General features: G+C 49.4%; 1 protein-coding gene and 1 pseudogene across 1 annotated transcript in view; both read right to left on the bottom strand.

Annotated features, from left to right (window-relative positions):
- The window catches only part of MROH2A (maestro heat like repeat family member 2A), a 58,035-nt gene extending 40,929 nt beyond the window's left edge, over nt 1-17,106 (bottom strand). Inside the window, 13 exon segments of the mRNA XM_072618817.1 lie at nt 34-153; nt 1,237-1,313; nt 2,665-2,778; nt 4,580-4,658; nt 6,238-6,330; nt 7,909-8,052; nt 8,529-8,680; nt 9,532-9,630; nt 9,974-10,136; nt 11,660-11,791; nt 12,838-13,031; nt 14,825-14,969; nt 17,014-17,106. Of these exon segments, the coding sequence (XP_072474918.1) occupies nt 34-153; nt 1,237-1,313; nt 2,665-2,778; nt 4,580-4,658; nt 6,238-6,330; nt 7,909-8,052; nt 8,529-8,680; nt 9,532-9,630; nt 9,974-10,136; nt 11,660-11,791; nt 12,838-13,031; nt 14,825-14,918 (1,461 nt within the window). The 5' untranslated portion in view covers nt 14,919-14,969; nt 17,014-17,106.
- A 2,827-nt stretch (nt 17,107-19,933) lies between these two features.
- On the bottom strand, nt 19,934-25,726 carry LOC140511834 (receptor-transporting protein 3-like; annotated as a pseudogene).
- Nucleotides 25,727-26,614: the final 888 nt, after the last annotated feature.

Here is a 26,614-nt window from a genome sequence, read left to right as displayed (position 1 = left end):
TCCCAGTGAAATGGTTTGACTCTGCCTCCTTACCAGCCTGTAGGTGGATAATATAAGTTGCAGGGAAACATATCTCAGGCCCCAGCCTCTGACCCTTTCCTGGTAACCAGAAATGGCCAGCTGGCCAATGACTCGGAGGATGGCCAGCTTCACCTGAGGGTGGAGAGGACACAAGGTGAGTGACAGGCAGCCCACCGAGGAGACTGGTCCCCAGGACAGAGAAAGGCAGTTCCTGGGTCTGATTAGCCTCTGAACCCCCAGAGAGAAGGACCTCCGCCCTGATCGCCTCTGTGCCAGTGACAGGCATCCACGGCGAGGTGGCCGAGCCCCAGAGTGGTGACTCTTTGTTGCAGTAACTCCCTTCTCTGGGTCTGTTTCTAATCTATAGAGTAAGGACTTTGGGCCTGACTTGCACCCACAGTTCTCTTGAAGACAAGGAAAGGGAAGACAGCATTGCCAAAGGATGCCTGCCCCATTTGGGAGTGGCTCTAATTGCTACAGAGCTTTTCCTAGAGTCAGACCTAAATCTGCCTCTCGGTGCCCCTGCAAGAAGAGTCCTTTCCAGCCCCATGCCCCATGATCCCAAGAGCTAAGGTCCCCTAGCACAGGTCACCATCACAGAGATGCCCTATGACCCCCATTATTGTCCCCATGTTACAGTTGGGGGCAGTTGCCAGTTGGCCTTGATAGAGGGAAATTGCCCGACAAGAGATTCCTAAGCCAATGAAAACACAGGTCTGGACAAAACAGGACCAAAGGAAAGAAAAATTCCTCACCCTTTATAGAGTGGTGTAGGTCCCCCCTCCCAGGCAGTCGGCAAGCAGACCCTGGATGACCATTATCACAGAATCCCAGGGTCTCAGAGTGGGGGGGGGGGCCTTGAAGACCATCAACCCCCTGATCTGAACAAGAGACCTTCCCTGACCTCCCTGACAAAGGACCATCCAACCTCCTCTTCAAGACCTCCAAAGAGGGGCATCCCAGCATACCATCCCACTTGGGACGGCGGGGGCTGGGGGAGTAGAGGGGGTAGGCAGGTTTTCCTAACAGCCAAGCCAGAATCAGCCTTTCTGGCCCTTCCCCCAGATGTGAGACTACCTCATTGGGATTGTTAGAGGGGGTATTCCTGCCCAGTTACAGAGTGGCTGAGCAGAGTCTCTTCAGTTGTGGTCTGTCTGTCCCAGCCCAGCTCTCTCCCAGGCCTCCCCTCTCCCCTCTCCCTGACCTTCATCTCACCTTGGCTCGGGGGTCACAAAGAGCATTTCTAACCACCTTGACAGCAAGATGCAAGGTCCTGCTATTCATCTCAGGCACTATAAGAGAAAGACCACCCCACCCCGGGAACTGGTTTCAGGATGTGTGAGGTCCTGTTAAGACAGATCCTTCCCTCAGACACTGCAGACGCACTGGCCTCCCTTCCTGTGCGGGGTCCCTGGGTCCAAGGGCTGCCTTCTACACATCACTCAGCCACTCTGGGCCAGTCTCCTCCTGGATAATAGAAGGAGCTTGGACCAGAAGGCCTCCCAGCTCCTATCTCTGCAAACCCAGTACAGCCTCCAAGGCGCAGCACAAGACAAGGCCACCTCTACCAGGAAGACCTCAGGGCTGCTACCGCCCACCTTCACCTTCTGCTTCACTGACCTTGTCCAGAACAGAGAGCTTACACCCCACACTTGGCCCTGAACCAACCTGGGTTATCTTAGTGCCTTCTTTCTGCAGCTAGACTTGGGGCCCTGGAGGCCGGGGTCCGTGCCTGACCATCCTAATTGTTTTTAATTAAGGGATTTGCTGGAAACAGCACTGACTACCAATCTGCTTAACTACTTATTGCAAATGCATCTCAGGCCTAACTTTGCCCTCCTCGTTCAACCTTGACTCCACCCCCACCCAGTGAGGACCAGAGGCCCCCACCCCCACTCAGTGAGGACCAGAGGCTCCCAACCCAGTGAGGACCAGAGGCCCCCACCCTACCTGGTGAGGACCAGAGGTCCCCCACCCCCACCCAGTGAGGACCGAGTGAGAATATATGAGGTCCTTCTAACCAGTGCACATTTTCTTGTCAACCTAGCAAGGTGCTGGGTTTATGATGAGTCAGTCACATTATTTGGACTGAACTCTCATGCTGCTGACTGATTGATTGATGTCTTGATTCTACATACACTCCTACATTGGGGTCTCCTCCCCTAGAATGTAAGCCCCTTAAGAGTGGGGTTGTTTCAGTCTTTGTCTTTGTGTTTCCAAAGCTAGCCCAGTGCCTGGTACGCTGTAGGTGCTTAATAAATGCTTATTGATTGATTGATCACTGAATGGGTATGGGGGGATAGGGAAAGGTCACTAAAGGCACACAGCAGAGAGGTGGGGGCTATGTAGGCAGAATGTTGGCCGCAGATGTGGTTACTGTACTGAGTACTTCTGCCAAACAGTAGGGAGAAGTGAGATGGAAGAGGTCAGGGGGAATAGGTCCAGAAAGTATTGTCATGAAACAAAAAACGTCACTGAAATATATTTCTAAACAAGATGGAAAAGGGACTCTTGGAGGCCTTGAGGCTGGCCACCCAGCAGTGTCCCAGCAGATGGGGGTGGGCTGGGCAGGGGAGGGCCAAGCTGTCCCTTGGCACCATGGGAAGGATGGACACAGGAGCAGCTCCCTTCAGGCCCACTCACCATCAGCACTGAGAACAGCCCGAAGCAAGGTCAGCGTCCCCACACGGATGGCCTCCTTCCCTGTCTGCATTTGGTTACGGAAGAATTTCATCAGCTCCTCGGGGTAGGAGCGAGCTGGGGAGGAGTGAAGATAGCAAGGCTGGTGGTGCTGGGGGTGAGGGAGGACAAGTCCCCCCTCCCCTGGGACAACAAGCCCTGAGTCGAGAAATGAGAAAAAGGGAGAAAGCAAGACAGCCAGAGACAGAGAGAGGGTGGGGTAGGACAGAGAGAAACCTGGGGGGGAGGGGGCGGGGGATAGCGAAAGAGACACAGAGAGGAAGGGAGGGTGGGGCAGAGAGAGGGAGGGAGAGAGAGAGAGAGAGAGAGAGAGAGGAGAGAGAGAGAGAGAGAGAGAGAGAGAGAGAGAGAGAGAGAGACTGAGACAGGTAGAGGGACAGAGACAGAAGGGTAAGACAAAGAGAGGAGATAGCCAGAGAGAGTCTGAGTGGACGAGAGGGGAGAGCCTTCTCCCACTGGGTCAGTAGCTGGTCTCAAGGCTCTTAAGTAAATAAAGTCTCTACCTTAGTCTGCAGCTCTTCTAACATTACACTATGACAATGATAAGAGTAGCTACCACCTCTCAAGAGGAGCCTGCCTTTGCCCAGCAGGCAGCTTCATGCCAGGCTGGCGAGGGGCCCAGGTGAAGCTGGGAGAGCCCTCTGGGCTGGCTGGTACAAGCATTTCACTTCACAGAAGAGCAAACTGTGGGCCTGAGAAGGGCTAGCTGTGCCCAGGGTAGCCTAGGGCCTGTGTGCCGGATCCATCCTCTGGCCCCAAGTCCAGGGCCCACTCTGCTACCCCATCCTGCCTTCCCAGAGATGGCCTAAGGAAAGTACTTTGCAAACCTTCGTAATGTCATCAGCAGCAGCCTTATTACCGTATTCTTATATCTGGCTCTAAATTCAAACACACTTCATCATTCCTTATTGATCCCCAGTTGGAGGTGACTTTTCAGCATGTATAAATTCAGCTGTTCTGCTCCCCCTCCCTCAGCCTGTCCTCATCACAGCCCCAGGGGTCACCCACTCCCAGACCAAGCTCTGAGATCCCCAACACTTGCCCACCAGCCCCTGTTGGCTTCTCCTTAGTGGAGACAACAAAACATTCAGGCACTGGACCTCCAGAGGAAGGAGCTGAGCCCCTCCTCCCAGCCCCCACCCTGCACCCTCCCTGAGCAAGGAGGAAAACAAGGGCCCTGGGACCCAGTGAGCTCCTCTTCACTGGAGGCTCACAGCACTGCTGGAGATAGCCAGCATAGTCTCTGTGTCTCTCGCCCCCCCAGTCTCTCTGTCTCTGTCTGTCTCTCTCTGTGTATGTCTCTTTGTCTCTCTCTCTCTGTTCCTCTCTGTCTCTCTCTCTTTTTGTGTCTGAATCTCTATCTCTGTCTCTCTATATGCATGTCTCTGTCTGTCTCTCTCTCCCCCCTACCCCATCTCCCTCTAGTCTCAAGTCTCTGCTATCTCTCTGTCTCTGTCTCTTTCCCTCCGTCTCCCTTTCTCCTTCTCTGACTCCACTCTGGTTATAGGTTCTTCTCTCCTTCCATGAACCCCAGCCTGGTTTCTCCTCCTGTGCCTCTAACACCAGTCATATGAGTACCATTCAATACTTCCACATATGGGAACTCCCTCCTCCATGGCAGACAGGCACCAGACCAGCAGCAGGACTTAGTCTTAAAGAGTTATCTGGGGCTGTAAGGAGGGAGGACTTGCCCAGGGTCACACAGCCAGCAGGTGTCAAAGGGAGGACTTGAACCCAGGTCTTCCTGACTTCAACAACTTGGGGTCAGTAGGGGAGGGAGGAGCAGGCAGGAGAGGGAACAGTGAGCAACCTTGCCCTGAGTCCTGCATCTCCACCCCATCTCCTAGGTCTCACTCACCCAGAGCGATAAAGCATTGGACAACCTCAGCCAGGTTCTCACTGCTGAACTGCTGGAGGGCGGGGGCCTTGGAACACACCTGGAGAGGAGGAGGAAGGGGAGAGGTGAGGAAGAGGGAGGAGGGGGAGGAGGAGCAGGGCCAGCCTTCTGCAGCAAGGGCAGGGGCTGGGCAGCCAACCCTCCCTCTGAATTCTGGCTCTGTCTCTTACTACCTGTCAAAGTCACTTTCTGGGCTTCAGTTTCCCCTTCTGTAACAGGAGGGTGTTCAACTCCCAGCCCTCATTCTGGGGTCCCTTGAAGTGGGCTTCCAGCAGTGGCCCTGAATGCCCCTCGACCACCACTAGTGTCTCATAGGCCCTCGGCTCTCACAGTGCCTGGGATACAATAGGTAACTAACAAATGGTTGCTGATACCCGGTGCTCCCGGAGGCCATCATCTCTCCCAACCAGGTGGGTACACCTGGGTTTGCCTGACTCAGAAGAGTGAGAAAGCTTGCTGAGGCCAGATGTGGTGAAATGGTCACAAGGGGGACAGGTGAGGGACCTCCCTGGGTAACTCCCAGATGAGGGAAACTCCTTCCACCAGTACAGGTTGGCACCTCCTCTGCAGCCGGAGGCTCCAAGAGGGGGCTGGGGGCACAGAGGGTGCAGAGGGTGCAGAGGCGCCCCTTGTCCAGAGTCCTCCAGCCAGGAGGGGGCCGGTAGGCAGGGGCCTGATCCCAAGCCTCCAGGCTTGGAAGCTGACCCCCGGGGGCCAGCTTACTGTGCTTATCCTCTGAGAGAGTCTGATTTGTTCGCATTTCTGCTTATGTCCTGATTTTGTTGCGATTGTTATTCCTACCAAACCCCTAACGAGCCAGGGGAGGAGAGTAAAGCGAACCTAGCGCTTCCTCCACCATCCCTCAGAGACACGTCTGGCTCACAGTAAAGGTTAATAATCAATCACTTGTTGGTTGACCTGATTGGCCTGAAATGAATTCAGAGTGAAAGAAGATATGAGACAAGGCCATCCCCCTTAGCTATGGGCTTAAGCGCTCTGTGCCTCAATTGCCTTAAATGATAACCCCTACCGCAGCCATCTCCACAGAATAAAATGATCTGGAGGTCCTGGTGGGCCACAAGCTCCAAAAGAGTTCATAGTGTGACAGCCCAAAACTAACTGTCTGCAGTGAGGGCCACAGTGCCCAGAACAGAGTTCTACTGAACTCTGCCCAGATCCTAATGCACTGGAAGAACCATGTTCAGTTCTGCCCAGATGAGGGTGGATAGGACAGAATCAATGGCTCCTCTGCCATGTTCCCGGGCATGATCATTAGATTAGCAGCAGCCAGGTTTCCAGTCAGCAATCTGCTGGTAAATGTTTAACAACCAGCTCTCCAAGGTAAAAAAAAGGGCAGGCTGTGCTCTTGGCTCTCATGAGCCAGTTAGAGCTGGCTCCATAACCTACAGTGGAAAGAAGGAAAGATGTCTTTAAAATCTACTTAAAGCTCTTTGGGCATAAGCCCAGCAGCAATGCTCTCTAGGATCCTCAAAGGCCCTCATCAGACCACGGACAGAGGCAGCCACTGCCCCGTCTATCCTGGAGGGGCTCTCTCTGCACCTCCCTGGCTCCAGAATCTTGGCAGCCTAACAGCCACAGGCATGATTTTACCCCCTTACCTGGATATGCAGCTCAGTAAAGATGGTATGAAGCTGCATTTTGGGGACTGGCGTATTGCTGGAGACAGAGACTTCCAGGATCTGCCTCAGGATCTGCCAAAGAGAGACAGGCATGAGCCAGGAGCTTCCCTGCCCATCGACTACCCTCCCCATCGGAACACTGGTGGCCCAGTTCCATTCCACCCAACCCCACCCTAGCCTCCCTCTCTCTCTCTTTTTTCCCCTGAACAAATGATTACTCATTTTGGTAACCAGGGAAAACTTTTTGTAAAGGACCTGGGACAAGCAGAATGGAATCTGCCCTCAAATCAACTGTTTAAAGACAAAGTCAACTGGGGGAGACTATGAGATTCCAAGACACAACCCATCGTCCCACAGAGACTGGGACATTAGCTTCTGTATTTGGAGACCTCAGGACACTGCAAGATTGGTGCTGAGTAGGGAGATGGGGGATGGAGGGTCAGATATCCCCTATAGTAGTTTCCTGTTTTAATTAATCATCCCTGCTAACCAAACTTCAAGCTCTAGTTGTTTCAATACTGAAGGCACAGAACAGCTGCCAGCACCTTCTAATTTTGGGTCTCCTGGGACAAAGCTCAATTGCCCCACCCTAGTTACAACCTCTTTGTCTGCCAAATGTACATATGCTCCAGTCAGACTGATCCAGTCCTGACACTGTCATTGCCAGACATTGTTCTCACCTCCAGGCCCGTGCTTAGTCTCTTTTCCCCTTGTGGAATACGGTCAGCTTGGCTTGCCTAGGGCCTGCACCTCAAGGCTCTGTAAACCTCACCCCCCCCCCCAGATGTCAGTCCCCCTTCTGACTCCATAAATGGCCTTCCATTCTGCACCATTGACTCGGGTGCTCAACAGGAGGTCTTCGGTATGCCCAGTCCTCATTTTATATGTGCAAGTCACGTTCCTAAATAGGGTATAAGCCTTTTGAGGTCAGGGACTATGCCCTGTCACCTTTGTTTCCCCAGAGCCTGGCAGAGGGAGCCTGAGAAATATTTACTGATGAGCTAGAGGCAGTGTGGTGTGTGGGAAGGGCCACTGAAAATGCTTTCTCTACATACATATACACACATACACATACATATACACACATACACATACACATACACACACACACACACACACATACTCACTCCCAGAGGACTTTGTCTGAATCTCTGCACTGTCCCCATCCCCCCACCTTGTATTATATTGATCTGCACATGTGTCATGAAGCTGCCTCCCCCCAGCACCCCCAAAAGAATGGAAGCTTCCTGCAGACAGGGATTATTTCATTTTTTTTTTTGTCTCCCCGGCCCCTAGAATAAAGAAGTCCAGTGACTTGGTCAAGGTCACACTGCTGCTAGGTTACTGAGGCAAGACTTGAACCCAGGTCTTCCTAACTCCAGGTCCCACATCCTATCCTGTTCCGTTGAAAAACGACTCAGAATTTGGCCCCTGTAGATTCACCTAAAAAAAGACCCCTCACCACCACATATACAATACCTTAAGGATGTTCCCTGGCTGCCCCAATCTGGGAAGCAGTCAGAGCACCTGGACCAGAAACCCCATTCCTCACCTAAGTGCTTGGCCACAAGGCGCCACAAGCCTGGGGACACCCCAGAGAGCAGACCAGAGCTTGGGCATCCCTGGGCAGGAAGGAGCCTGGCCTCTCACCTGGGTGATGAAGAGCGCCTCCACACTGCCCTGGTACTCTGCCAGGAGCAGGGGGATGTAGTCATACACCTGCTCCCGAAGTTCCTCAATGGGCAGAAGAAGGCTGAGCATGGGACGAAGGGACTTGATCACGGCCAGCTTGACCTGTCACAAAAGAAAGCCTCATCCTCCTTCTCCTCAGACTCAAGTCTTCAGATAGGATGAAGGAAGAGAAGGAAAAAGAGGAGGAAGAGAAAAAGGAGAAGAGGAAAGGGAATGAAAAGGAGAAGAGGAAAAAGCAGAAGGAAGAAAAGGAGGAAAGGGGAGAAGGAGCAGGAGAAGGGAAGAAGAGGAGAAGGCAAAGGAGAAAGGGAAGGGGAAGGAGAAGGGAAAGGAGGAGCAGGGGAAGAATGAGAATGAGAAGGAAGAGGAAGAAGAGGAAGGAAGAAGGAGGAAAAGGCAAAGGGGAAGGAAAAGGAGAATGAAAAACAGAAAGAGAATGAGAAGAGAAAGGGAAAGAAGAGAAGCAGAAGGAGGAGGATGGAGAAGGAGGAGAAGAGAAAAGAAAGACCAGAAGACAGGACGAGGAGGGGAACTGACCGAGGCTGTCCTGGACAGCCTCCTCACTAGCTGGCGCTCACCTCGGTGTTCTCACTCCGGAGCCACACGGTGATAAAATGGCGGTACATGGGCAAAAGCTTATTCATGAAGTGTTCTCCGGTCATGATGGGGTACACACTATCCTCCCAGTGCTTTAAGTAAAATTGGATCGCCTCACAGAATGTTTCCATAGCTGCATGTTAAGCAAAGCAGAAGGGAAGGAGAGAGTGAGGAAAAAGGGGGAGGAAGTCAGAATCTCCCCCAATAGGGTCTCCATAGCCAGAACCTGCTCCAGTTCTGAAGCTCCAAGTCCAGCTGTAGACAGCCAAGGGAACTCCCAGGAGAGCCATTCTTGCATCCCCCACTGTCCTATCCATTCCAATTCTGAGGTTGCATCCTAGAATATTTAATATCAGGGACCTGAGTGTCTTTACCCACAAAGAGATTTCATAGTAAAGTCTCTGGTAATCTCCAGAGATTGTCCCTCTGCCCAGAATGCCCTCCTCCATGTTATGCCAACTTATTAAAATCCTACCCATGCTTCAAAATTCAGTTCAAATGCCACCTTGGTCATGAACTCTACCTTGATTCTCCCAGAAAGGTATGGCCTTTCCTTTCTCTAGACTTGGATAGAATTTGGTTTGAACCTTTCTTACACAACAGTATCCCCTGTGTTGCTTGTGTATTTGTCTTACGAATAATAAAAGCTAACATTTATCTGGCTCTCACTGTGTGTCTGGCCCTGTGCTAAACACTTTACATGCATTCATCTCATCTGGTCCCCACAACAGCCCAGGGAGGTAAGTGCTATTATTATCCTTATTTTACAGATGAGGAAACTGAGGCAAACAGAAGTTTCATGACTAGCCCTGGGTAAGTATTTGAAGCCCAATTTGAACTCAGATCTGCCTGACTCCAAGTCCGCTGTCCGCCTCCAGTATCTAGCACAATGGTAGATCCTCAGTATTATTGAATGGATGAATGGGGAGATGAATGAATGATTAAAAGAGAAGTTACCCCCGCCTGCCCCTCTCGGACACTCACCGCTGCAGAACACCTGGCGCATCTTGGTCCCATTGGCCAGTCTCAGCATGGTGAAGATGGTGGCCAGTGTGATCCCCATGTAGGGCATAAACTCAAATACTGTGAAGGAGGGACCACAGGAGCTGGGCAGAGGGGACACAAGGGACTGGTCCCCACTGCTTTCCAAGCTCCCCAGCCCTCCAGACCCACCAAGAGCAGCCTTTGGCTCTTCTACTCTTGTCGTCACAAAGAGGATAGGGTTGAGATAGAAGGAAAGACAAGGGGAAGGAGAAGGTGAGCAAGGGAGGAAAGATGGAGAGAAAAGGAAGAGAGAAATAGCTATGGAAAGAGAGGGAAGATGGGGAAGGAGACACACTGAGGAGGAGAAAAGGGAAAGAGCATGTGAAGCTGGGAAGTGGGGGGAATAAAGAGGGAAGGGTGGGGGGCAGACAGATGCTCTTACCATTAGCATTGGCCAGATTGGCTAAGGTGATGAGGACAAACTCATCGGTCAGGATCAGGGGTTTGAGATGGTGCTGCAGCTCATACATGACAAGGTTAAAGTGGTTTCGGGACAGAGCCACCAGCGTGTCACTGGCCGTCTCTGCCAGTAAATAGCCCTCGATCTGCAAAAGAGAAGGCTATGAGCCTGGAGAAAGAAGCAGCGAAGGCTCAAACTTCAAACCTCCTGACCCAGCACCACAGTCAAAGCAAAGGCACCCTGCTCTGTCCCTTCTCCCCCTCCTCCTCCCCTCCCCCTCCTCCCCCTCCCCTTCCTCCTTCCTCTCCTCCTGCTCCTCCTGTATCTTTTCCCTTTCTCCACAATGTCTCAGAGTCTCACACTCTCTTCCACCTACCAATTATTTCCATACTCTTTCAGAGAAGGATTCCCACCTTATAACCCCCAAAGATACACACACACACACACACACACACACACACACACACACACACACACATTATAGTAGAAAGAGCGCTGGTTCTGAAGTCAGAGAATTTAGGCTCAAACCTTGCCTGTATTTTTATTTGTTTTATTAAATATTTCCCAATTATAGGGGCAGCTAGGTGGCCCAGTGGACAGAGCACCAGTCCTGGAGTCAGAAGAAGCTGAATTCAAAACCTCAAACACTTGCTAGCTATGTGACTCTGGGCAGGTCACTTAACCCTGACTACCTTCAAAAACTATATATTTTCCCAATTACATTTTAATCTGGTTCAGCTTTACTTGGCCATCTCCCACATAAACTAAATAAAATATTTTTTTTTCTATTTTTAGAGGAAAATATTTTGGATTATTCAGTTTCAACTGATTCTTGAAAATTCAAAGTTATAGTCATGATTCCAGCCAAAGCTGAATTCAAAGTACAAAGCATTAAGACAACTAAACAGGGAAGTTATATCACACTTAAGGAAATTATAGACATAGATAGGTGGATGGATGGATGGATGGATGGATGGATGGATGGATGGATGGATGGATGGATGAATAGATGGATGGATGAACAGATGGATAGACAGATGATAGATGTAGATATGTGTGTATTTTTATATGTACACATATGTATGTATATACACATATGTACATGTGTATTTAAACTAGACCTGTGATTTCTTTGTTACAATGAACTCCCAGCAAAGAAAGTCCCTGCACTAACAGTGATAGCAACATTTCAGAAGCTTGTGGCCCAGAGTGGCCTCTTGAGAAGATATCAGTGGGAAGTCTATTTGTGCTCAATGGAGGAACAACTGCAGTCTTCATGGAAAACCTAACTGATGGTTATTCCACCCCAAGGGTGACTCATGAGATGACTCCAAAGAGCTGCAGGAAAACTGACTTTAAGCGGGGAAGAGCCAAGAAGGTGGAGCAGCAGCACAATTTGTTAAGCAGCCCCCAAAAGCCATTTTCAGCACCCTGGACAAATCTGTTGCTTCCTGTGCTGCTCAGGCTAATAGAGGCAGGATGATAGAAGGATCTCCTCTTACACATCTGTAATTTTTTTGCATTGCTTTAATTTCTTTAGGGTTTTTGTTTCTTTGTTTTCTTTTGTTTGCATTTTGTTGTCACTGTCTTTATTAGTGCTTGGGTCAGGATGCCAGTCTGAGGAAAATGCCTTCCTTAAGAAGTCCACCACCCCAACCCAAGACACACCTCTTGGATCTCCCGCATTTCTCTGGAGGCGAGGTTCACCAGGGTCTGCACACACTCCTCATCCAGTTCTCCTTCCTGCTGGATGATGCCCTGGAGAATGGTATAGATGCTGACCTTGCGCTTGATAGAGATCTGGGGAGGAAGCAAAGGGTCTGGCAGTGTACCTTGGGGTTGGGGCCTGGGCCCTCCTGTTTTGCCCCCAGATAAGATCTGTAAGAGCTATGTCCGTGTCCACTGTTACTCTCACCAGCGTCTAACTCGGTGACCTTGGGCAAGGCTTCGCATCAGGCACTGTCATCAGTCTGCCTATTGTCTGACTTACTCATCATCCTTGGGGCTGCCCCTCCCCTGTGTTATGTCTGGTCCCCTCATTAGAACAGAAGCTTCCTGAAGGCAGGATTTCTGGCCTGTCTCCCTTTGGTCTCTGTAGCCCCAGAGCTTAGCACACAATGAGCCTGGAAGAAAGGCTTTTCCATCTCCTTAGGAAGTCCATTTGTCTCTATGACTGAATCATGGAAAGGCCCCAGGCTCAATCTCCAGCCAGCTCTGAGGCGTACTTGCTGTATGGTTTTGAGCCCAGCTGGGCCCACAGGAAAAGCCCATAGGGTAGGACTGCATGACCTCTACCATCCCCTCCAGCTCCAAAGCCTCTGATCTCCTGATCTCCCAAAGCCCTGGACCTGAAGCATCTTGGCACGGGGAGAGACCCAGCCTCTGTCAGCGCCCCCCACCTTCCATTTCCAGGCCTCTCAGTCCTCTCCTCCAGGAGAGGCTTGGCTTTAGCTGGCCAAGACTGGCTGATGGAGAGGGCAGCCTCTCCTCCACCCTCTTCATCAACTAAAGCCCAGCTCAGGTCTCCTGTCTTTGGCAAACCCTTTCCTGAATGGCAGCATGATAGTATAGTAGCAATAGCCATCACAGTGATATTTAATAGAGAATCTCATTGATTCTCCTAGCAGCTCTGGGAGGTCAGTGTTGTTACTACTATACTCCATTTGGCAGTTCAGGAAACTGAGGCATGTGGTTTAAGTGACTTGCCTGGGATCACACAGCTAGGATACACCTGAGGCTGGATTTGAACTCAGATTTCCAAGAGGCAAGGAATGCCCTTTGACCTTCTCTATGTGGCCCCTCCCAGTGATGGCCAACACTCAAGGGGCCTCCTGGGGCCCTCCTACCTCCTCCAGCTGTAGACTATGGATGAGCGCAGTCATGACTTCCGAAGGCTCCGCATTGGCTTTCTGGATGATGATCATGCTGGCCAGCGCCTTGCGCATCTTGGACCCGTAACCCTCTTGACTGCTCAAAGTGTTAACCTCCTGGTCATCTTCATCCACAATGTTCAGGAGGTTGGTGACTTGTTGGTAAATCCCTGAAAGAGCCAGATCCTTCTGGTGACAGATGCCACCCCACATGCAGGTGAGTGAGGTGGGTGGTCCTCTCTACTCCCTGATGTGAGGAGGGCTGGGATGCCATTACTGACCCAAAACATTTCCTGTGACCCAGTGACAAATGCCTGAAATTTTACCATGAGAGATTTATTCCTTTGAATTAAAGCACTACCTTTTACTTGCAATAGACATTTATTAAACACCTGCTATATGCCACACAGAAGTCAGAAGTTCCTAACCTGGGGTCCATGAACTTTTTAAAAATATATATATTTTGATAATTGTATTCTAAGAGTTAGTTTCCTCTGTGTGTGTATGCGTGTGTGTGCATGTGTGTGGGTGTGTTTATGTGTGTGTGTGTGTGTGAAATGCATTTAAAAACATGATTCTAAGAAAAGGTCCAGGGGCTTCACTGGACTAACTGCTTAAGGGGTCCACAAACCACTGAAGCATAAGAGGCTCTTAAAGTCAATACATCAACAGGTATTTATCAAGGGCCTCCTATGTGACCAGAGCTCTGCTAGGAGGCAAGAATGAACCGATTCCTCCTCAAGATTGGCCAACATCCCAGGAAGGCTCACACAGGCCATTGTGGGCAAGGTGGAAGCAATGCCTGACCCAGAGAAAGGAGATTTGAATTCAATCCTGCCTCAGAGACCCTGAGCCAGAAATTGAAGCACTCTGGGCCTCTATTTCTTCATCATCACAGCACTTGCTTCCAAAGGACATTGGGAAGAATAAATGACATTGTGGATGAAAAGCTTTTGGGGGTCTTTAATGACCTAGGAAAACACATATCTTATTGGGAATTAGAGTCACTAGACCCTACATGTATACCCAGCAAAGACCTTAGACTTCATCCAGACCAGCACTTCTCAGATTTTTTGGTCTCAGGATGCTTTTATGTTCTTAAAAATTATTGAGGACACATACACACACACACACACACATACACACACACACACACACACACACATATGCACGCACACACAGATTTTGATTAATGTGGTTGTATATATTGATATTTACTGTACTGGAAATTAAAATGTCTTAGCCTTCCTATGAAAACAGTGTTGATGCTGCAGACCCCCTGAAGGGTCTTGGACACCCCCCAGGGTCCCCAGATCTCCAAATTCCATTGTAGGCTCCTTCAGGTTCTTTCACCTCTTCATTGTATTCCCAGCCCTTAGTATGGTGCCTGAAACAGGAGGTGCTTAATGTTCATGGAACTGATTACTGATTAAGGAGGAGAATGAGGCCCAGGAAGGAAAAGTGAGCTGCCCAGGGTCTCCCAGGTAAGAAGAAGGACATGTCAGAATTTGCAACCAGGCCCTCAGAGCTCATTGTCATCACAACTTTTCTTTCTTCCCCCTCCTAAGGGTAAGGGGTGGGCCCACAGCACTTGGGAGTCATGGGAAGAAGGGTGGGTGGGTTTCAGAGGAGGGGGGAAGGGAGAAGACTGGGTGGGATCTGCCCACATCGCCATCCTGGGAGAGATTTCCTGGGAGACAGGAAAGGGAGGAAGACCCTCTTCTCTGGTGGGGCAGCAGTGGCCTCCCTGAGACCACCCCCAGTGTGGGGCCAGATCAGGGACTCAGCCACAGCCCCAGGACTGTGGGCAGCAGGCCCAGGGCAGGAGATGGGAAGACTACAGTGGTGAGGGGAACCCCTCAGTGAGGGTGAGGTCAGAACCTCCCTCCCCAGTGGGCCTCCTCCAGCTCTGACCAGTCCCAAAATCTCAGGGAGGGACATCCTCCCCAGCATCCTTCTGTACCTCTGGATGATGACCCAGATGGCCCAGGAACCTCTGAGGCCAGTGTAAGGTTCGAGATGCCCAGACTGGCAGGGACCAGAGCCTTCTTCTCCATGCCTTCTCTGTCCTCTTCCTCAGACCACACCAGCTTTGGTGATGATTGACCCTGGAGAAGGAAGGAAAGAAAGAAGGAAGGAAGGAAGGGAGGGAGGGAGGGAGGGAGGGAAGAAAGGAAGGAAGGAAGGAGGGAAGGAAGAAGAAAGGAAGGAGGGAGGGAAGGAAGGATGGAAGGAAAGAGGGAGGGAAGGAAGGAAGGAGGGAAGGAGGAAGGAAGGAAGGAGGGAGGAAGGAGGAAAGGAGGGGAGGAGGGGAGAAGGGAAGGAGGGAAGGAGGGAAGGAAGGATGGAGGGAAGGAGGGAGGGAAGAAAGGATGGAAGGAAGGAGGGAAGGAAGGAAGGAAGGAGGGAAGGAGGAAGGAAGGAAGGAAGGAAGGAGAGAAGGAAGGAAGGAAGGAGGGAAGGGAGGAAGGAAGGGAGGGAGGGAGGAAGGAAGGGAGGGAGGGAGAGAGGAAGGAAGGAAGGACTGAAGGAAGGAGAGAAGGAAGGAGGGAAGGAAGGAAGGGAGGGAGGGAGGGAGGAAGGAAGGAAGGACGGAAGGAAGGAGAGAAGGAAGGAAAGAAGGAGGGAAGGAAGGAAGGAAGGAGAGAAGGAAGGAAGGAGGGAAGGAAGGAAGGAAGGAGAGAAGGAAGGAAGGGAGGAGGGGAGGGAGGAAGGAAGGAAGGAAGGAAGGAAGGAAGGAAGGAGGGGAGGAGGAAGAAAGGAAGGAGGGAGGGAAGGAAGGATGGAAGGAAGCGAGGGAGGGAAGGAAGGAAGGAAGGAGAGAAGGAAGGAAGGAAGGAGGGAAGGAAGGAAGGAAGGAAGGAGAGAAGGAAGGAAGGGAGGAGGGGAGGGAGGAAGGAAGGGAGGAAGGAAGGAAGGAGGGAAGGAAGGAAGGAAGGAAGGAAGGAAGGAAGGAAGGAGAGAAGGAAGGAAGGAAGGAAGGAAGGAAGGAGGGGAGGAGGAAGGAAGGAAGGAAGGAGAGAAGGAAGGAAGGAAGGAAGGAAGGAAGGAAGGAAGGAAGGAGGGGAGGAGGAAGGAAGGAAGGAAGGAAGGAGAGAAGGAAGGAAGGAAGGAAGGAAGGAAGGAAGGAAGGAAGGAAGGAAGGAAGGAAGGAAGGAGGGAAGGAAGGAAGGAAGGAAGGAAGGAAGGAAGGAAGGAAGGAAGGAAGGAAGGAAGGAAGGAGGGAAGGAAGGAAGGAAGGAAGGAAGGAAGGAAGGAAGGAAGGAGGGGAGGCGAAGGAAGGAAGGGAGGAGGGGAGGGAGGAAGGAAGGAAGGAAGGAAGGAGGGGAGGAGGAAGGAAGGAAGGGAGGAGGGGAGGGAGGAAGGAAGGAAGGAAGGAAGGAAGGAAGGAAGGAGGGGAGGAGGAAGGAAGGAAGGGAGGAGGGGAGGGAGGAAGGAAGGAAGGAAGGAAGGAAGGAAGGAAGGAAGGAAGGAGGGGAGGAGGAAGGAAGGAAGGGAGGAGGGGAGGGAGGAAGGAAGGAAGGAAGGAAGGAAGGAGGGGAGGAGGAAGGAAGGAAGGGAGGAGGGGAGGGAGGAAGGAAGGAGGGAAGGAAGGAAGGAAGGAGGGGAGGAGGAAGGAAGGAAGGGAGGAGGGGAGGGAGGAAGGAAGGAAGGAAGGAAGGAAGGAAGGAGGGGAGGAGGAAGGAAGGAAGGGAGGAGGGGAGGGAGGAAGGAAGGAAGGAAGGAAGGAGGGGAGGAGGAAGGAAGGAAGGGAGGAGGGGAGGGAGGAAGGAAGGAAGGAAGGAAGGAAGGAAGGAAGGAAGGAAGGAAGGAAGGAAGGAAGGAAGGAGGGGAGGAGGAAGGAAGGAAGGGAGGAGGAGAGGGAGGAAGGAAGGAAGGAAGGAAGGAAGGAAGGAAGGAGGGGAGGAGGAAGGAAGGAAGGGAGGAGGGGAGGGAGGAGGGAGGGGCAGGGATTACTGGCCGGCCCCTTCCGTCCCAGCTCGGGCGTCTTGCGGGTCAAAGGTCCCGGCCTTCAGCCCCCTCCCCTCCCCCACACTGGCTCCCTCTGATGCCCCTGCCCCCGCCCTCCCCCCAGCCTCAGTTTCCCCCTCAGTCCCGGGGGGGGCGCTCCTGGCCCTCGGTCCCCCGCCTCCCGCTGGGCCCAGCGCCCACCCTCCTGCCACGCCCAGGCCGCTTCCCAGACTGCCCAGCAGGGCCTTCCTCCGGCCAGAATCCGCTGGCTCTCTAGCGCCCCCTGCAGCTGCCGGGGAGGAGCTCAGTGTGAGGGGCGGGGCTCGGTCTGGGGGGCGGGGAGGGACGGGGCTCAGTCTGGGGCGGGGCTCGGTCTGAGGGGCGGGGCTCAGTCTGGGGGCGGGGCTCGGTCTGAGGGGCGGGGCTCAGTCTGGGGGCGGGGCGGGGTGGGGCGGAGGGCCAGCTCCAGGTGCTGAAAGCCTGAGTGGAGCGGGAGCCTGGGGCCCTGGCGCTCAGTCGCCCGCCGGTCCTGCAGCCCCAGGCCGGCAGCACAGTTAGAGAGGAGGCCAGAATCCCCAGCGCCCTGACCGCGGGGTGTCCCTTGGAAGGAGGTCTTTAAGAGAGCGCTCCAGGACTCTGGACATTTGGTCCCCTACCCAGCGACACATGTGGCCGGGGCACTGACCACAGCTCTGTCCATGGGGCCCAGCCAGGACAGAGGAGTCAGGCGGCAGGAAGACACCGAAAGATGAAGTAGTAGGAAGCCCTGCTGAAACAAGATGAGGCAAATGTCCTACAGCTATAATGTTTCACCAGAAAAAAGAAATAGGTCATGATTCACATGAACCTGGAACTCTTTCAAGGTTCTACATCAACATGGCAATGCCCCCTCTTCCTCATTACTCTCCCCTCATTCCTTAACAATTTTCACTGACTTCGGGACCAGCTCCCTTGGGAGAGACCTACCTTTCAATCCAAGCTTTCTTAGTCAATATTTCCACATTTAATAAGGCAATTAACTCTATTAATTATGCTAATGAGATGACGGGACCAATTGGCTTCCAAGAAGAAAAACCCATTCTGACCATAGACTGTACCATGAAAGTTTTCCTACAATGACTTCCTCATAGTGGCTGCCTCTAAGCCATCAGAAAATTAATGGTAGGACCAGAAATTTAGCGCTGAAAGGGATCATAGAGATCAATCACACTTGGACCCACTCATTTTACAGCTGGGGAAACTGAATTCCAGAGAGGGGAAATATGATTTGCCCAAGATCCCCCAGTGAGGGAGCAGAAAGATCGAGGTATCCAGTCCCAACATCTTCCCACTATGTAATGTTGCTTTCTCAAAGACAGATGACCTATCAGGGGTTATATTTAAGCCCGAGCTCTTGAGATGGCCTCGCCCATAAAGCCAAGACCAGACAAAAGAACCACTGGGACTGCTGTGGGTGCAGCCAGCAGGCACCCTTTCAGAAGCAAATTGAGGGCAAGAGAAGAGGCATTCAGAATGACTGTTGGAATGAAAAGAGCCCTCTCTGTACATCCCAAGTGGCCAAAGCAGAGAGACTTGCATCTGAAGAGGGGATGGACAAGAAATGCAGCCTGAATCCAAAAGGACAGTGGATGCCCTCAAGGGAAAGCCTGAGATGTTGCCTTTGTTCAGGAGATCCCTAGCTAATTCAACTATGACCTTCCAGAAGGCAGTGAGAGCCCACAAAGACCAGCAGTGGGGAAGCTTTGTCCCTTTTGGTATGTTGGCAGCTGCTAAGAGAGCAGCAGAAGTTAAGCATCTGTGCTGTGTCTGGAACGACTGGGTTTGGGGCATCCCTCTAGGCTTGTGGGCAGCCTAGGTATGGGAGGTGCTCCACTCAGTCATGTCCATTCTTTATTTATTCTTTTTATGCCTTTGGTCACAAGAGAAGACCATTCCAATAAACCACATTCATGGCTGGCTCCTTTGTGCCCAGCTCAGTGTTAAGGATTCATTGAAATACAACAGATCAGGTATGAGGGCACAGATTTCCCAAGGGTGAAGTTTCTGCCAAAATTATGTTTGGATCAATCCACGCTGATCTAAGAAGGTGGGCACATGCCACCCACAAAAGAGTAGTGATGGAGGAGAGAGGTCACTGACTCTCTGAAAATCATGAAGAGCTTAGCATTTTACCCCATTGTTTATCTTGATCAAAGTTCTTTTCCACTGACTGTCAAAGTCTTATTTAATAGTAACAAGAGAAAGGCTCCCAAAACAAGGAATGCCTCCCATCCCCTAATCCCTGGACTAGCCTTCACATCCCACCCCGAGGGAAACAATCCTATCCAAAGAAAGAGTTTAGAATAAAAAGCAAAGCTGGAGACAGTCATTTGATAGGCTGATTTCCTGACGTTATCAGTGGTCCCTGAACAAGGGCAGGGTCCACGCAGCCCCTGGGAGCATGAAGATGAAAATGATTCTCATTCCTTGTGTGAATAACCCATATAGCCATCAGGATCTTCCCAGCGACTGTCCTCAAACTTCCATCCCAGTCATGCCAAGCCTTCTCCGGGCACCTCTCCTAAGATCAAAGTCCCAACTACCAATTTGGGTACACGGTATAATTCAGTCAAAATGGGGAGCAGGGCGGGCAGGACTGGGGAGAAGCTAACCACCCAGAAAACAAAAGGCCACTTGGTGGCTTTTTGTTTTAGCTCATTGTTCTTGCTAAGTAGGAACGAAGCTTCATTGTTTCTGGTTTCAGAAGGAGCCCAAGTTTGGCCAAAGACCTTAAATGTCAGCATCCTGGGGAAGGCTTCAGCCACCTCATCTCTGTCGAGACAGGAGCCTGCCCAAGCTAGCTCGAACAGGCTCCCACCATTATGAAATTCTCTGTGTGAGCATTTATACCTCAGAAAAAGGCAAAGCATAAGTCGAAGCTTGATTTATTGTTTGGCTAATTGCCAAGCTTTCAGAAAATGGTGGAGAAATTTAACAATACAAATTAAACTTAGTGGTATATCCAATTATGTGTGTGTGAATGTGAATACATATGTGAATGCCTATACCTAGGTATATGTATATTTAGAGAGCCACTGGTCGTTACATATTTACCCTACCATACCACTGGATAAAACTCTTTCTAAAGGAGCCCGGCAATGTGAAGGCTCACCATCAAGACCACAAATATAATGAATACAACACAAAGGGAAAACAACAGAAGAAGTTAAAAAAAGCAGGTCGTTGGTCATGGGTGGAGTTACTGATGATTCTGGTAAGGGGAGGGTGTGGATTTGAGACCTTGCTGTCTGATTGACTAGGGCAAAAGATGCCCAGCAAACAGCCTCACAATTCTCAGCGTCATGAGGTGCGGCAAGAAGGGCCTCTCAGAAAGGGTCCTCTCGGGGGGCCCCAAGGTGCACACTTTCCCCATAGCACCTCAGCAGAATCCGCACCACCAGACACCCCACCACCCCCTCGATGCCTTCCTGGCTGAAGTCAGGCTCCTCAGACAGGGCTGTGCTGCACTTGTGGCAACGCTGAGCAAAGACCGTCATCCTGATGCAGCAATAGGATTTCTGCAGGCACATCTGGAAGAGAATCAGCACCTGGGCTGAGACCCAGCTGCATCCACACAAGGAGAACTGAAATCTGAGGCAGGAGAGAGTAGAGTCAGCCAGTCTGTCTAGAAAGGTCCCAGAACCCAGCCGGACTCAAAGGCCCCATCAACACTAACCCTACCCCCTCGTTCTACGGAGGAGACTCATGGGATCCTAGAGTTCAAGATGTGAAGGGTCTTAAAAACCAATCCTTCATTTGACAGCTGAGGGAAAAGTCTGAGGCAGGATTTGAACCCAGATCTTCATGACAGACTGTCCATATCACCATTCTGCCTCTCAGGTTGAGGCAAAGGTTCCATAACTAGATAAAACCATGGCATGAATTCATTCCATCCATAAACATTTCTAAGTGTGTGGCTCAATGGAGAGAGCAACTGGGAGTCAGGAAAACCTGAGCTTGCATTCGGACTCTGGTACTTACTGTCAAGTTTCTTAATCTGTCTGCCTCAGTTTGCTCAGAGGTGAAATGGAGACAATTATAGTACCTACATCCTAGGGTAAGAGCTTCAGGAATGGGACTTGGGCAGCTTTATGGAGAGTGGATTGTAAAGAAGGGAGTTACAAGCAATGAGGAGGCCAATGTGGAATCACCCAGGGGAAAAGGGATGCGGGCCCAACCTTGGGCTATTTGAGTAGCAAGGAGGAAGTAAACACAAGACACGTGGGAGAGGATGAATTTACAAGACTCAGCAGCCACTCAGATTTTGATACAAAGATAATGGCACCTGTAATACAGCCCTACAGGGTTGTGGAGAAACAGACCAGAGGAACCCATGTACTGCTATGAAGGCCTTCAGGTGGTATGGAAAGATTAGCAGTGGTTTACAAGAGGACAATTTGTGTAAAGCAATACAGTGAAGAGATGCTCTCCTCTCTGGGTCTCCCCAGATCAGTACAGCCCTTGAATGAGCCTGACTTTGCTATTTACTCAAAAGTGTGATATTGGGAAAGTCACATTTTCCCTTTCTGGGACCCAGTCTCATCAATAAATAAGGGGGTTGGGCCAAATGACTCCTAATGCCCTTCCCAGATCCAAATCCATCATCCTCTGATATCAGATAAAGACTTAGAGGGTAGACCCAACAAATTTGCCAGTGACCCAAAGCTTGGAGGGATGATTAACATGGCAGATGAGAGAGAGAACCCAAAAGGACCTTGACAGATGAGAGCACTAGGCTGAATATATTATGATGAAATTCCATATAATGGAAGCAGAGGCTTGGATACACAGCAGTTGTTCCACAAGGATCTGGGGGTCTTAATGAAGTGCCAGACTGACATGAGCCAGCCAGCAATGGGATGTGGTGAACAAAAAAGCTCACATAATCTCGGGTTGTACTGAAGAGCATAGTTTTCAGCACTAAGGAGGAATGATAATCCCACTGCACTCTGCCCTCTTCAGACCTTATCTGGAGTATTAAGTTCAGGTCTAGATACTGTGATCTCAGGATATCAATCACTCTGAATGGCATGTAATTATGAAGAGCAAGTTCAGGAAGAATATTAAAATGTATCCTCCCCCTTCTTGGCAGAAGCGGTGGCCTCCCAGGAGCAGGACATTGAAAAAACTGGAGGACACCTTGGACATGATGGTAAAATTTGCTGGGCTGTTTCTTTTTTTTTTTTTTTTGGCTGTCTTTTCTTATTCTTCTTATTATAGTTATGCCCCTCCTCTTCCTTTCATAAAAATGTTTATAAGCAGGACAGGTCAGCTGTGGAAGTTTTGTAAGTATAACATTGAATCTGTTAATTAATAGAAAGATACTGGAACATCTTTGAGTTACTATAATAAGAGAAAAGTACAGAAAATCTTACAATTTTAATCTGTATTTGTGATCAAATTATAATATGGGGATGATATCCTCCTAAGGGCAAGGGAGGACATGATAGACAAAGTAATAAGACAAAGATGTAAAAGTTTTCTTTTGAGATGGAATAGTACATTTTGAGAAAGACTGTTTTCTCTAAGAACTATATTTACAACTGAATATGATTGGCTTCCAAATGTATCTAGCATGAAAATTCAGGCTTTGATTATGTTAAGTCCTCAGAATTGAATTTAAGGATTTTACATACAAAACTGCATTGATAATTGTAAAGAAAGTGAAATTATTTTCCTATTTTAAAGTAGTTATTTGATCATTTTAAAAGAGAGAATGGTTCATTTTAGAAATCAAACAAAAATTTTTTAGGATCTTGTATCAGATTCAGGGTTTAGGTAAATATTAAAAATATAAAATATTCTAATAATAAATAAAATATAAAAATAGCAAGTGGCATATAAAAACTAAAATTCTCTAACGTCTCAGGTGAGTTGTGGTTCCTAATCTGATCTTCCTCTTCTACTTGGCTGTTCATAGGATTGGTTCCATAAAGCTTGAGCTGGTTTTCATCACATGAACCAGTTATTAGAAAACCACATTTAAGAGGTTGAACTTCATTGCCTTAAGTCTTATTGTTGGCAGATTTTAGAATTATCTAGGAACCTCTACAAGTGATTTGGAACCAGAGAAGCAGAGTCCCCTTCACAGCTGCCCTGAGAATGAGGTTTATTCCAGAAGGTCCAAGAGAAGATATTTCCAAGGATCAGATGACCACATCTTGAAGTCAAGACAAGATGAAATGACTAAGTGGATGTTGGGGATGGGTTACGAGGACACAAGGAGACTTTACATTATTTAATATTGTGATCATCATTGTATTATTGCTTTGACCTTTCGTTTCATGGTATTTTTGTTTGCTGAGGTTTTTGACTACCTTGGGAACACGTAAATCTTCCCTCTCAAAATTAGCCCATTGTGAAATCTCTAAATAGTTTGATCTGTAACCTGACTTACGTAATTCTGATTATGAATATATGAAAAACCTTATAGGTAACTATCTGCCTCCCACATGAATCAAAAGGGGGAAGTGAGGGAATTAGAACACAGAGTGGTGGTGGTGGGACTCCATCTTGTGACTCAATTCTGCAGCTAGCTCAATTCCTTTCCATTCAATTATGGGTCTAATCCAATTTGTCTTGTGAGAAAACTTTATTCATTTGTGGGGACTGAGACAGAGTTTTAATACATTGTTTGAACCTAGCCCAGAAACTGGACCACCTTTTCCTGCTGCTTCGAGACCTCTAACCAAGGACCTCAGTTATGTTGACCAGAAACCCAGTCAGATCCAAAGATTGATGCAAGGAGTTTTCTCACATTTAGATATCTTAAGCAAATCATACATCTTACTTGAAAACTGCCCCCATGGTGGTCAGTTGTCGTGTCCATATTCCTTTGATTGAGTACAGTCACTTGGGGGGAGGAGGACACATCTTTTTCTGATTTCAGTGAATTGTACCTGTTCTCTCTCTCCATCCGACCTTGGAAAGTCACTAACCTTTCCTTCAATTAGAAATCAGATTATCTAATTTTGTGTCCTGGTTGATTGTTTTCTTTTCATTCATTGGTCTTATTTGGTTAATTGTTTTTAATGCATAAAAATCTGTCTCCCCCAACTTCAGAGTCCAGTGCCAAAGCTGAGGGGGCCTGGTCCCATATGTTGAACAATTGGAATGTTTTGTTTAATAAATTGATGTGCTTGGAAGTTCAAACCTTTGTTCTTCAGTCATTTCAGCTTCACCCATCACAGTTCTAAGGGATGTCTGTCGAAGGGAGGAGAGGAAAGAGATGTACAATGAAGGTGAACTAAAAACAAAATATGGTCCATTAAAATGACGGCTGTGGATTGAACCTAAGAAATCATTTGTATGGCCAGGTCCTAGTTAGTGTGACTAGCAGCTGCCTGGAATGGTCACTTGCCTTCAAATTGACATTATTCTATATAGGGAACTCCCCACCAAAAAAAGAAAATTCCCTCCACCATGAAGGTCAATACCTCTGCAACTTTTAGACTTTAAATAGTTACCTGGGGACGATGCCACATTGTCTGGGTCCACATAGCCAGTGTGAGTCAAAAGGAAGACTTGAACACAGAAATAATATCAAATAAAGTCAGCTTTGGAAGTTACAGCTATTATCAGAACCCAGCCTTTCAAATCAGCTGCACTGAAAGGTCACCAGCCTGGAGTAGCAGCAACCAGTAAGCAGAGCAGCCTTCTTGGCTGCCTGATCCACAAAAGCCCCAGGCAAGTGGCTGGTTGTAAAACTCCCTTAAACATGGAACTGGACTCCACACTGGCTAAGAGTGGACATTTATTCATCCAGGCTTGCCCTTATGGTGAAGCCTTATCCCAAACCAGGTGAGTCCTTTGGGTCAGGTAAAGAGCTTGGCAATGTGTCCTGTAAAGCCCTCCAGAGGCCACCCAGCCCAAACCTCTGCTTTTAGGGGATAGAGTATGGTGAGTCTCAGTTTGTAACATGGAACAATGGGACTGGGGATCCCTGCCCCACTTCAGCTTCAATGAAAGGGTCACTCAGAGCCAGAGACCCTGAACAACCACTCCTTGACCTAAAGTCATATTCCCATATGCTCAGGTAGGTGGAAGCATCCTCAAGGCAGAGAAGATAATCAAGCAGACAAATGAGAAAAGATGCCTTGAAGAAGGTTTTAAAGTCTTTGATAAAAAAGAGCCCGGGGTCTCAGGAGCTCCCTACCAAACTCTCCAAAACTTCTCTTGCTCAAAGGGACCAGAATTTGGCCCCAAATCAATCCATTTAGTGCAAGGTTAAACCCACCTACCTCCCCCCACAAGCTTGAACCCCAGTTCCTCACTCACAACAATCTGGGCTGGTTTTGTGGGAATGTGTGAGGCTAACTCACCCCACCTCCAGTTCCACTAATGTCCTGGCTCACAATAGGTGGAAAGAGCACAAAATTAGAAATCATTTAATCAGGATTCTTACTCGCTGTGTGACCTTGAGCAAGCTCATCTCTCTGAGCCTCAGTTTCCTCATTGATAAAATGAAGGACTTGTACTAAATAACTTTGAAAATTCCTTAGATTTTTCAAGTTCTGTGGTTGCATCCACCCTCCCTGGGGAGCTGACCACTGTCTAAGGATCACAGCAGCAAAGAGTTTGCTTGACTAGATTAGAACTCTCTTTCTGATGACTTCCCATTCACTCTCCCCCAACACTCACCTATTTTGTCCCAGACAAAGCATCCACAGGCAGCACCCACAAGGGCAGCGGGAGCTCCCTATCCATGGCTCCCCACTGACCATGCAAGGCCTTTATGCTTGTACTGTCTCCACCCCTGCCGAAGGTTCTTGACCTCAAGGTCACTGTCCACTTCCAGGGTCCATCTGTGTTGAGGTTTCTTCTCTCTAATTATCTGTTGAAATGTCTGCTCCCATAGATCCATATTCTTAGTCATTCTTCTCTGCAGTCTTTCCTGGGTGTCATTGCAAAACAGATTTCTGTCCCAGAGGAGCCTCTGCCAGAGTACGAAATGGGGCTTTTGGTCCTCAGAAGTCAACTGTATGAGGGCTGGGTGCACCAGGTGCGGGTGCCATAAACACTAGAGACCATCCCTGTATAGGGCCTGTCAAGAGTCATAAAAGATATAAAATATTTGATCTCCTCCCTCAAACTTTTACAAATGAAACAGAAAAGATAAGCTAATCCCTCCAGTTCCTCCACCTGTGAGTCAAAGTTTAATGGGACTACAGGTCATCTTGGCAAGTTTAGTCCTGGTGGAGCCTTCCTGGTCCCAAAGGACCTGTTCTCATACTCCCTGGCTTGTTAAACTCCCACCATGGTGTCCAAAGATGAATTATTTAAAGTGTAAGCTTAATCTATGTCTAGGCTTTCCCCCAAAGACGGGGCCCAAAAAGTACCCCACCTATAATATGATGGTCAATCGTAGGGTAACCAGAGATGGGCTCATCCACCTCAGCAAGCCTCCTTTTGGTGGAGGCTCTTCAGCAGTTCTGGAGGAATGGACAAGACACAAGGACCAGTGGTCATTTTGATCAAGGAGGGTGGTTCTAGGCTGTACTGAATCGGCCATGCATGTGGCCTTCCACTCTGCCAGCTTCTGCTCCCATTCACTTACTGTACCCATTGGCACCATCTGGCCCAAGCAGCAGCCAGACCTGAGTTCCATGTCTCTGGTGGAGTCTTCAGCTGATGTTTAATTCAGTCGGCTGAAGAGACAAAAACATGACTCCTCCAGGCTTTCATGCAACTCTAAGATGTTACCGCCTTCATACAAACACTAATGTCACCATTAGAGAGCTAGAAAGAATATGGTACTAATAGA

The sequence above is a fragment of the Notamacropus eugenii genome, chromosome 6, assembly GCF_028372415.1.
Source record: "Notamacropus eugenii isolate mMacEug1 chromosome 6, mMacEug1.pri_v2, whole genome shotgun sequence".
NCBI classification, from domain to species: Eukaryota; Metazoa; Chordata; class Mammalia; order Diprotodontia; family Macropodidae; genus Notamacropus; species Notamacropus eugenii.
This window is presented reverse-complemented; position numbering and strand designations above follow the sequence as displayed.